This window comes from Drosophila busckii, chromosome X (genome assembly GCF_011750605.1).
Source record: "Drosophila busckii strain San Diego stock center, stock number 13000-0081.31 chromosome X, ASM1175060v1, whole genome shotgun sequence".
NCBI classification, from domain to species: domain Eukaryota; kingdom Metazoa; phylum Arthropoda; class Insecta; order Diptera; family Drosophilidae; genus Drosophila; species Drosophila busckii.
This window is the reverse complement of record NC_046608.1, coordinates 5,671,365-5,682,948: the sequence shown is the minus strand read 5'-3', so window position 1 is coordinate 5,682,948 and position 11,584 is coordinate 5,671,365. Positions and strand designations below refer to the sequence as shown.

Here is an 11,584-nt window from a genome sequence, read left to right as displayed (position 1 = left end):
CCCAACATAAAAGCAAAATCAAAACAAAATTTGCATAACAAAAAACCGCTGCAAGCACAAAGCAAAGCAAACGAAGTAAAAGTTTATAAAGCATAATCAAAATACACAACAGCATCAACAGCAACAACATGACGGCTGCAGCAGTCAGCTTGTGGTTGATAGCATTGCTGTTGCTTGCAACTAAAGCAAATGCAGCGCCCACGCAGCCAGCAGCAGCAGCTGTTGCTGTTGGCGCAGCAGCAACACAACTGCAAATTGGTGTTGAGCGCAATACGCATGCAGCGATTTTAACTGCCAGACAGCAGCAGCAACATGCAATCAAAGTAACCGCAACAACAGCGCCAGTGCCAACAACAAGTAGCAGCAGCAGCACCACCACCACAACAACAACAACAGCAGCAGCAGCAACCACTACAGCCGCTGCAGCTACAACAATTGCTGCCAATGTCAACAGCAGCACAGCAAAAGCAACAACAACAACAACAACAACAAGCACCACAACTATGATGACAACGACAACTGCTGCTGCTGCCGCTGCTGCTGTTACTTTCGTGGCTGAGCAACCAGTGGCTGCTGCTGTGCAATTATTAGACTTGGAACTGACAGCAGCACCGCCCATCAGCAATGGACACGATGGACTTAAATTAACCAAAAAGAAGCAGCTACAGCAGCAACACTATGAGCCAACAACAACAGCAGCAGCAGCAACCACAGCTGTACCAGCAGCAACTGCTTTGCCACATGGCTACTTGGGTCCCATATTTATGGGCGAGAAAACTTACAGTGTTGTGCATCCTTTGAAGAAACCGCAGCCCAGCAACGAACAGCAGCAACATGAATCGATAGAAACGCAGCTGCGTGAAGGACGCATTGTTGAAATTCTAGCAGCAACAGCAATGCTTGAAGCAACAACAACAACAACAGCCAAGCCAGCAATTGTTGCCGTTGCAGCTGAGCCGCAAACGCTGCTATCAACGACTGTATTTCAAGTAGGCGACAGCAGCAGCAGCAGCACCACACGTCAACCACAGGAGCAGCAGCAGCAGCAGCAGCTGCCGCCAGCAGCGTTTGCCAGTTTGCCACCACGCACTGAATCCAAAATAAGCGATATACAAATTGAAGTCTATGACTCCACTGTGGATTCAATTGTAGCTTCAACTAATTTTCGTGACTCACAAGGTTATTATCCATTGCCGTTGGAGACGACCCTGCTGGCAACTAGCAAACCTGCAACAGCAGCAGCAGCAGCAGCAGCAGCAGCAGCTGCAACTGGCGTAGAGCAGCAACGTTTTACGCAATATGTTATCGATCGCGCGGATGTATCAACGCAGCCAGCAGCAGCGGGCAAGCCACAGCCAGCAGCAATTGAAATACACATAAATGTAAGCGAAGCATTCGGCAATGAGAGCGAGGATCTGGAGTTTAGCTATCGCCAGCCCAGCAGCAAGCGCAATGATGAAGTGTTGCTTGTTGAAATTATCGATAACAATGGCAGCAGCAGCAGCAATGGCAACAACAACAACAACAACAACAGCAGCAGCAGTAACAGCTATGAAAACTCGGCTGAGCAAACGCCCGCTGTGCGTCCGCCGCAGCTGCAGGATGTGCCCGATGAGCTGTTTATGCCAGATTTAAAAAATAATCGCCCACCAGCACCACCACCGCCGCCACCGCCACCACCACAGCAGCAGCAGCAGCAGCAGCAGCAGCAGCAGCAGCAGCAGCAGCAACACAGTCAGCCCAGCAACATTGATCGCGACTCTGATACAATTTTCTATATATCAAATACTGAGGTCAAAGTGCGCGAATCGCTGCCAACGCCTGCGGGCGAGCAGCAGCGCAAACAGCAACTGGAAACGCAATTCTTCCCAGCCAACTATAATCTGGAGTCGGAGCATACGCCACGCTATGAGGAGGACATACTGCTGTCGCCGCTGCATCGTTATCCAGGCGATGCTTTGAAAATCTTGCGCAGCAATGGCGGCTCAGATGGTGCGCCACCATTGGATGTTACCTATGTGGGTGAATCGGTTATTGAAGTGGAGCAGCAACCGAGCGTGGGCAGCACCTTGATGCCCCAATCGAATGACATTGTTATACAACCAGCGGTGCTGCCCGATTTGGCAATTGGTGTGCCCGTTATTGGTGAGCTGCCGCCACAGATTGAGCTCAAGGAGATTGACTATATGCCGGGCGAGCTGGGTCAGGGCATCTATGAGAACGACATTGACAACAATGGCTTGGGCTTGGGCCTCGGTCTAGGCAATGGCGAACCGGATGCCGATATTATGGAGAGCTCTATACAATATGGCGGCGATTTGATTGATGATGGCGCCGGCGGTGGCTTCGATGGCGTCGAGGGCAGTTATCCCTTTGAGACTTCAGCTCATCGCCTGCAGCAGCAGCCCGCGTTCAGTCACTTGCAACGCGAGCAGCTGCCTGTTGCTGAAATGTTGAATGCCACAACGCAGGCGCGTCGACGCATCAACAACATCCACAACAACAACAACACCAATGAAGTCAACTTTTTGCATTTTGATCAGCGCAAAGCTTCGGCGGTGGCGCCGCTAATGCAGCTTGGCATGGTTTTTAACGATCTGAGCAATGTTAGCAATGCTGTAGCTGTCGATCCGTTCAAGGAGCGTGAGGCTAGATCCCAAGGTAATTAACTTAATTCAACAACTTTGAAATGCGTTTACTTAATTTTTTATTTTAGAAACATTTTTTTGTATACACTTTGACATATTTATACAACACAAATTAGTAAAGGGTAGCATTAGTTTGTGCAATAATTTTTTTTTTATATTGTTCAGCAAGACAAACTAAGTTGATTGAGCCATGTGCGTCTGTATGAACAGCAAGATCTCAGTAACTGTAAGACCTAGAGCTACAAAATTTGTTGTTTAGGCAGCTCTATGCTCAACACAGAGCTAGCTTAACTTGGAAATTTTATTTGCCTCACCGCACCCAAGCATATCGTTAAAAACAATTGACGTTCATGCATTTTTTTTTTTAAATTGAGCATACATAAGTTTTAGTACACTCATGGCTCGTTTAGCTGAATAATTTCGAAAATATTTGAATTACAATTTTTTTATGCGGCAAAGTGTATCAAAAAGTTGGTTGCGCTCAACTTTAAAGCGCACTTCGTATGCTGAATACAATTTTTGCCATTAATAAATGCTTAGTTGGCTTTCTTTGAATATTATATTTTTAAAATATTTATTTTTTTTATTTATACACATTCTTTAAATGTATTTATTATATTATATTAAACTAATATGTTTTTCTATTAACTTTTCTTTTTATTTTTAATTGCTATGCTATTTTTTTTTGCCTGCTCTTGCTTCAATTAATTAATTATATATAATAATTTGCAGAATATCCCTCGTTTATGGATGTGATCAAGGGTCTGCTTTGTGTGGTGGTGCCCACTTTGGCGTTTGCATTCATATTCCTTACAGCGCGGTAAGTAAAAGTTTATAATTAAATACTTTTGGCTATACTATATATGAATTTATTTGTGGCCTGTTCGTGTTGACAGGCTAAAGTAGAAATAACAATTTAAAAGCTTCAAAGGGTTTACACAATTTGCAAAAAGCTAAAGCAACTCAACTATGCATATAGCCAAGTTAAGCTCGCACTTGTATGTGTGCAATTCGTCAGCTACATATTTTGCAAATTGATACACCTACACACACTCACACACACACATGCATATATTTATGCAGACACACACACACACGCAACTCGAACTAATTTCTTGTCTCGACAGTTTATTGTGCAATTTCCTTTTCATTTTGCCAGCCATTTACCTCAGCTTTATGCAGTACACAGACACATGTGTGTGTATGTCTCTGTGTGTGTGTGTGTGTGTGTGTATGACCGCAAAAATGGTAAAAATGTATTTCCGCTGCGCATTTGTCGAGTTTTGAGCCAGCAGCAGCAAAAGCAACAGCAACGCTAAAGGCAGCAGCAGCAGCAGCCGCAGCATTAACTGTAACTCTAACGGTAACATTACGGTTGCCATTTTGTGGTCTGCCATTTTGACGTTTTATGCGCGCTGCTGTTTTATTTTTATTTATATTTATTTATTTTTTGCTGGCAACTTCATCAAGACGCAGTCGCTTGCCACTTATGCTGCTGTCTGTCTCTCTCTCACTCACTCTCACTCTGTCTCGCTCTACGCTTCCGGCGCCAAGTGTCGACTGCTTGGCGTTGCGTTGATTTGTAGCGCCCTCAACTTTTATATTCGCTTTTAGTTTGGCTTGACGCCTTTTGCCTTAGACGCCGACTTTCATTTTGTTTGGCATTTGCCACACTCCAGCAGCAGCAGCAGCTTCAACGAATTCCTATTTACGTGTGGCATGCCACTAGATTTATGCGTGTCTGTCTGTCCGCCGTCTCCATCGTCGCGGCAAAAAGCTCAATCTCCCTTTTTTGCACTTCACTTGCTGCCAAAGTCTCACTCAGATTTCTGTTCTTTTATTTTTTTGCTTCCCTTCGTATCTAAAATCAAATGCCAGCGCATGAAGCTGATAAATGCGATTTGCCACGCCTCTCACACCACATCCTTAAGTGTGTATGTGTGTGAATTTGGGGCGTGGCTTTACCCTTTGCTTACCAGGTCAACTTTTTGTTTGCCTCGCCGCTTTTATTTACATCATATTAAATTATAATGAGGCTTTGGCTCAGCAACTTCTAAAATTTATTGCATGTCTAAGCAATTTCTTTTTAAGATTTTCAAACTCAGCTCCTAACGCTTGCTTATATATAAAAAAAAAATTAATAGAATATCTGCAAATATTATATTGTATAAAAATATAATAATAATATCTAAAATAGCTCATCTATTGCATTTATTTCTACGCATAAAATTAAAATAATTTTAAAATAAAAATAATACAACAAATTTATCGCACACTCTTGAAAATTTTTATTTGTTCGTTTTTCTTTTTTTGCTGTAGATTTTGTCATCCAAACAACACAAAATAAATTTTAAAGCCACATTTTTCTTTAGATTGATTTTATGAATTATTTTGAAACATTCAACGAAAATCCAAGCTCTGATGCAGAAAATAAATAAATATTTGAAAACTAGACAAATGTTTTCTTATATGCATATAAAAGCTTTTATATTTTATAACCTTACTTTTAGTTGCTGAAAACTAATTATTTAATCAATTTTATTTATGTATTTTTATTTGAAAGAAAAGAAATATAAAGAGCTCTGTGTCTAGTGTTATTATTTTTGCTTTTTAATAATATAACTGTATATTAATATTTTTATTAGTAGATATAAATTATCAAATTCTAAATATTTTAATGTAAGTTTGATGACTAAGAATTACCCTTAGCAATGATTATTTATTGTTATAATATTATAATTATTAAAAAAAAGGTATATATATTTTGTACAGCATTTCAATTGTTTATATAATAATATATATTTATATAAATTTATGTAATATTTAATGTTTCTCTCTCTCTCACTTGCACTCATTGCAGCTGGATGATAATAAAGACAAAGCAAATACATGCGAATGGCATGTTAGAGGAAATTGAGCAGGGCCAGGGTCAGGGGCAGGGGCATGGTCAATGCAACGGTAATTTGCCGCCACCAGATTCGGGAGCTGAGGTAAGTTCCAGCTGTGAAATGAAAACAAAACTTTCAAATGTGCGGCAGCTCAAGTGTTTTTGGCTTCACTTTTTGAGCAGAGTTTGCTTAGCTTTGTTTATTTATTTGTTTGCGTGTATGTGTGCGTGTGTTTGTTTGTTTGTTTATTTGTGTGTGTGTGTGTGTGTGTGTGTGTTGTTGACGCTGCGCTAAAGTCAACTCTGCTTTTTACAGTCGTCATGCTCAGTCTCAGCCTCAGCTCACTCATCCCCATTTGACACGCCCAAGCTGCAAAGCTCTGCTGCTGCTGCTGAAGCCAAAGATAAAGATACAGATAAATCACAAGATCGCGCTGCAGATAATTCGTCCTTAATACGTTCAATGTCTTTGGCTTTGGCCAGCGGTGTGCAGCGCATCGAATTTCAATTTGAGCCACGATCTGATTTAACGCCCACTGCAATTGCCACGCCCACATTGGCAAATGGCAGCCCTGTTGGCAGCTTTGCCTTCAGCGGCTCAATCACAAAGATGACGCTCAAAGATAATCAACTGATTGTCGTCACCGAAGAGCGACATGTAAGTCTTAAAAAACAAAAATAAAAAGGAACTGACTCTGCTTCTACTACTACTAAATCATAACTAATACTAAATTTTTACTGTGTACTACTACTTGTATTAACTAGTCGTAACCTTTGCTACATTTTCTTTCTGATTGTTGTGAAAGTATTTTGCACTTAATCTAAACAAAAAAAATTAAGGTGGAGATCGAAGGCTGTAGAAAAATGTCTAGAACTTGAGGTTATAAAAGCTTTAAATAGCAGCAGATTATTTATTTTTATTTTAATTGCTTATTTATTTATTTTATTTTATTTTATTTTATATATATTGCTATTTATTAGTTATCTAGAATTTGAGGCTTCAAGGCAGTCAAATAGCAACAGATTATATATATTTTTTTTAATTTGTTTATTTATTTTATTTTATATTTTTGTTGTATTTTATTTATAATCACTCGACGATTAAAGAAAATTATTACAAATATGTATTGAAAGTTAATTAAGTCAAAAATGTTTTTAATATTTATTTATTTTTTATTCTATTATTTTTTTATGTATGAAGAAAATTATTACAAATAAGTGTTTAAAGTTAATTATTATATGCAATAATTATTAATTTTTTATGTAAACTTACAAAATTTTTTTTTTAACGAATTTGAAAGTAAATGATTATAATAAATGTTTCTTTATTTATTTCTAGCACTGACGCTTCTAATTGCAAAATTTCAAAAATAATTAATTTTTTCCAACAGTTAATTTGCTATTCGTTGCCTCTAAAAAATCTGAAAAGCCTGCAGCTGCAGCTTTGAAATTAATTTAAATTTAATAAACAATGCTAAGCCTTATGCTCAACAATTAATCCGTCGATTAATGTAAAAGTGACTAAACTTGACTCTTGAAACTTAAATCCGCAGCTTAGCATTTTTTAACTGTTTGTGCAGCTTAGAAATAAAAAATCAAATAATTCTTGGCATTTAAAAGTGAAAGAGAGCCATTAATCATTGTTGATTTAGTTATATAGCTACAACTACAATTGCCCCCCACTCTACTTCTCTCGCTCACTCGCTCTTTCGCTTTGAATCGCTCAGGCATATTTTTATCGCTCACTGTTTACCATTTGTCTGCGTTGTTGTCGTCGTAGTCTGAACATTAATTGAGCTTGAAATCAATTTATAGCTATAAAGTTAGTCTTATGCTTATACTTCTTGTTCTTGTTGTTGTTGCCTGTGCTGTAAATAATATTGTGGCTGTCCCTTTTAGCGCTGTCTCTCTTTGTCTCTCTCTCTCTCTCTCTCTCTCTCACACTCTTCCCCTCTCACGCTCAACTTTATTCACAGTAGTACATAAAAACGTTCTCATCTCATTACGTGGCATCAAGAACATCTCGACCGACTGGCCCCTCTGCCTGCTGCATCTGTTTATTTGTATCCTTATTGTCCTTGAACTGTGTCTGTTGCCCATGGCTGTGTTTGCTGCGTACACTTGGCAAAATAAATTAACATTTTATTGCATATTTTTATGTCAATTTAAGTTGCTGTTTCAATTTTTTTATTGCTGAACAAAACACAAGAATTAGAAATTTGTATTTAAAAAGCTTTTTAAATGCAAAACTAAAATTTAATTGATAATAACTAATATATATTTTTAAAATTTATAGTTAAAAATTATATTTCATTTATGCTAACAAATAATTTGCATATACACACAAACATGTTTTTCCCTTAATAACAACATTTAATTTAAGCTACTTAGGCTTAATTATCTTAAATATTTATAACAATTTTCATTTAGCATCTACAAGCTATAGTAAACATATAGCTATAGTAGACAAAATCAATAAAAAAAAATATTAAATTACATATTAATTTTATTTATTTATTTTTTATTTAATTTATTTATTAATCTAATAATTATTAATCTAACTAAATAAAAGTATTCTTCTTTTTGCCTTATTAAGTCTTTTAATTTAATTAAAAGTCTTTTACAATCCCATATATATTATTAAGAACAAGATATTCATTGTTTACTACTTATTTTATTTATACTTAATTTTTTTTAACATATTTTTACTGCTTTATATATTATGTTATAACTTTGAATTTTTCTTTTATTTTGAAGTCCTTTTTCAATTTGCTTAGTACTAATTTAATTTTAAGCAATGCCATCTTGCGAAGTAATTATTAATAATTAGCACAAATTCATTTATTTTTTATTAATTTGACTAACTAAATTGCATTTTATTTGCGCTGCACTTAGACTTTGACACTTTTATTCGAAGCTTAACTTTTTTTTTTTGAAGACTTTAAAACAATTATTTATTTACAATATCGCATTGGAATGCTATTTGCTTTTCGCCAAGTGTATTTATAAGCAGTCTGTATTGCTTGCTTGCGTCTGTATTTGTGTATCTGTGTATATGGTAAATGGTATAGTTGTGGGTCGTGCTGTTGTTACTTTTAATATAAACTTTGCTTGACACTTGTGCTATCAATTATTTGTCAAGCTGCTGCTGCTGCAACTTGCAACGCTGCTGTAACTAACTGTAAGTGTGTGTATGAGAGAGAGAGAGAGAGAGGTGTAAATGCGCCAGAAGCCAAAGCATTATGCAAATGCAATTTTCGACACTTTCCGCATGGCAGGCACACAATTTGTCCTTTGGCTGCTTGAACTGAAACTTTCGCTTTCGCTTGTGGCACACACACAGCTGCAACACCTGCCGCAGCTGCTGCATTGCTGTAACCACAACACCACACACACACACTCTCTCTCTCTCTCTCTCTCACGCTCACGCTCACGCTCACTCTCACTTTCAGTCTCGCTGCAGCTTTCTCTTGCTCTGTTTGTTGTACGCTTGTGTCTCTGTTTTCTATTTCGCAGGACATTTCACGCAATGCACGCGAAACGAAAATGCATACGGACAAGGATGGCGTCTTTGTGGTTGAAGTGGCACGCGGCATTGACTCCAAACAGCCACTGCCCGAGAGTCCCAGCGTCACACAGGACACCACCGAGCTGCCCTTCGATACGCAAAACAAGCCGCAGACGCCACCGAAGCATGAACAGGTGCAAATACATGCGCCACCCACTGAATTTGGCAATGCTCTGCAATTGAATCTAAGCCAAGCAGCTCCAGTTGCGCTAACTGGCTTGCAATTGATTGAGGAGGAGCAGCTGCAGCATGAGGAACTAGCAGCTGCGCTAACTGGTCTATCGCAGTCCGACTTGAGCTCCAGCTCCAGCACAGATTCGAACAAACGCTACTCCTATGGCAATCAGCAATGCTATTCGCTGGATCAGCCAGGCTATGCTCATGGTACGGTTATGGTTATGGGCACAGGTGTGCAGCAGGAAGATGAGCCAGAGCCAGAGCCAGTGGCAGAGCCCGAGCCAGAGCCAGTGGCAGTGCCAGCGCCTGCTGCATTTGCAACTGAAGCTAAGCCAGAGCCGCCGACTGATTTTCAGAACAACAACAACAACAACAACAATGATAATGACAATGATAAGCCTGCCTTGGAGCTGGAGCCAGAGAATAGCTATGACAGCTTAATGAGCTTGCCCGCACCGCCTTCAACTGAAGAGATTAAAGAGCTCAATGACTTTACGCTTATGGATGCCAATCAATTGGATTCGTTGCCACCACCACCACCGCCACCAATTGCAGCAGCAGCAGCAGAACTTAATGATGCACAAAATGGCAACAAGCAAGAGCCAGAGCCAGAGCCGCAGCCCCAGCAACAGCCACAGCACAATGACAATGTCGAGCCGCCGCCGTCGCCCATGCTAAATGGCAATGCCAACATCGCTGCACCGCTGGCCGACACTTTGACGCCGCCAGCATCGCCGCCATCGTCGCCTGCTGCTTCCGCTGGCACCACAAACTGCGCTAATTTGCTTAGCAATGGCCTCCATGCTGTTCATCCTCAAGCTGTGGATGTCAATGGCAGTTAAGGTAAGCAAGCAACAAAACAGCAAAAATAAATCAATTTTTTTTCTCCAAAAAAGAAACGCAGCATCAAAAATAAAAATATTTATGCATATACACCAAGCAGAAAAAAATACCAAAAAAAAAAAATGATACAAATTACAATTTTTAACATAAATATTTCAAATTTTTCTCTTAACTGTTTGTTGATTTTCCCAAAATCTTATCGAAAAATATTAAAATATACAAGTAAATGTTTAATGTCAGCAGCAGCTATTTAAATGTCTATGCTATATACATAAGCAGCAACAATTTTGCAAAACAAATTCATAATAATAGTATTAAAAAAAAAACACAAATAGCGCGACATTTTAATTGTTTACAATAACAAAGAAGAAAACCAATTGCCAAAAACATAATATAAAACAACAATTCTAGTAGCAAACTATATTGTATAAGCTTGAAACAAAAAACACAAAAAACATGCGTTGTGTGAAAGAGAGAGAGAGCTAACTAATCTAATCTATATACGATTTTATAGCAAGCTGTACACTGGTAAGCAGCTGCATTTAATTTGTACTTAATAGTCTACAAAACAATGCAAATTGTTTAATTTAATAGCAGGCTAAGCACAAAATGTGCTTCAAGTGTGCCCTGGTAAGCAGTTAATTCGCTAGTTACGTTTAATTTTCAATAAAATCTTACAAAATACAACGCATTTTGAGCATAAGTCCGATTTTAGAGCTAGCAGCATAAAATTCAGCTAAACTGTACACTGGTAAGCAGTTAATTCGCTAGCTTATTCGCGAGTTACATTTCATTTTTTAGTTTTAGCTTACAAAACACAACGCATGTTCATTAGTCGTGCTCTACAACGACTATAAAACACAACTCCGATTTATTCTTGATCCAGAAAACAACAAATGTGCCGAAAAGTTATTTATTTATTTTAAAACTTAATACCTACTACTTAACTTTTTTTTTTTGATGATAAAAAAAACACACAATTTACAATAACAACAATTTATACAAGAAACTAATATACTATATAGATATCTATATGTATAAGTGTAGAGCTCTGTGTAAACTTTTAGCGACTAGCAGATAGTTTTTTTTTGGGAAAAAACTGGACAAAGGACTTCAAATTCAGAGAGAAAAAAAAGGCCAAAAAATGTAAGGCTATGAACATTTAAAAATACTATAAAATATAGTAAATCGTATACACACATATAGCATAAAAATATTTAGTAAATGGTAAATCGAATATATAGATGTCTATATGTATTTGTCACACACACACACATACACGACTACAACTTTGAACTATGTGTAGTAGTTTAAGTGCTGCTGAAAGATTTCAAAAGTAAACTAAATCAAAGTTTGCATTGGAAAGCAAAGAGAGAAAGATTGAGAAAGTGAGGCGAGGAGGCATGAAGTGAAGTGAAATATAATTTATGCGCACTATAAGTAGCGCCTCTTTTATACAAG

The 11,584-nt window shown here is 38.0% G+C and overlaps 1 protein-coding gene across 1 annotated transcript; it reads left to right on the top strand.

The window, feature by feature from the left end:
• Positions 1–421: 421 nt before the first annotated feature.
• Positions 422–10,180, top strand: LOC108605379. Its single transcript, XM_033294465.1, has 4 exons — positions 422–2,661; positions 3,381–3,468; positions 5,509–5,638; positions 9,052–10,180. The coding sequence occupies exons 1-4, from the start codon at positions 504–506 to the stop codon at positions 10,120–10,122; spliced, it is 3,447 nt and encodes a 1,148-aa protein (XP_033150356.1). The 5' UTR covers positions 422–503; the 3' UTR covers positions 10,123–10,180.
• Positions 10,181–11,584: the final 1,404 nt, after the last annotated feature.

Excerpts from the sequence above, each read along its gene's own strand:
- LOC108605379 (XM_033294465.1), top strand. The coding sequence starts at position 504 with ATGATGACAACGACAACTGCTGCTGCTGCCGCTGCTGCTGTTACTTTC. Across the intron at positions 2,662-3,380 it reads GCGTGAGGCTAGATCCCAAG|AATATCCCTCGTTTATGGAT; the intron begins GTAATTAACTTA and ends AATAATTTGCAG. Across the intron at positions 3,469-5,508 it reads TTCATATTCCTTACAGCGCG|CTGGATGATAATAAAGACAA; the intron begins GTAAGTAAAAGT and ends CACTCATTGCAG.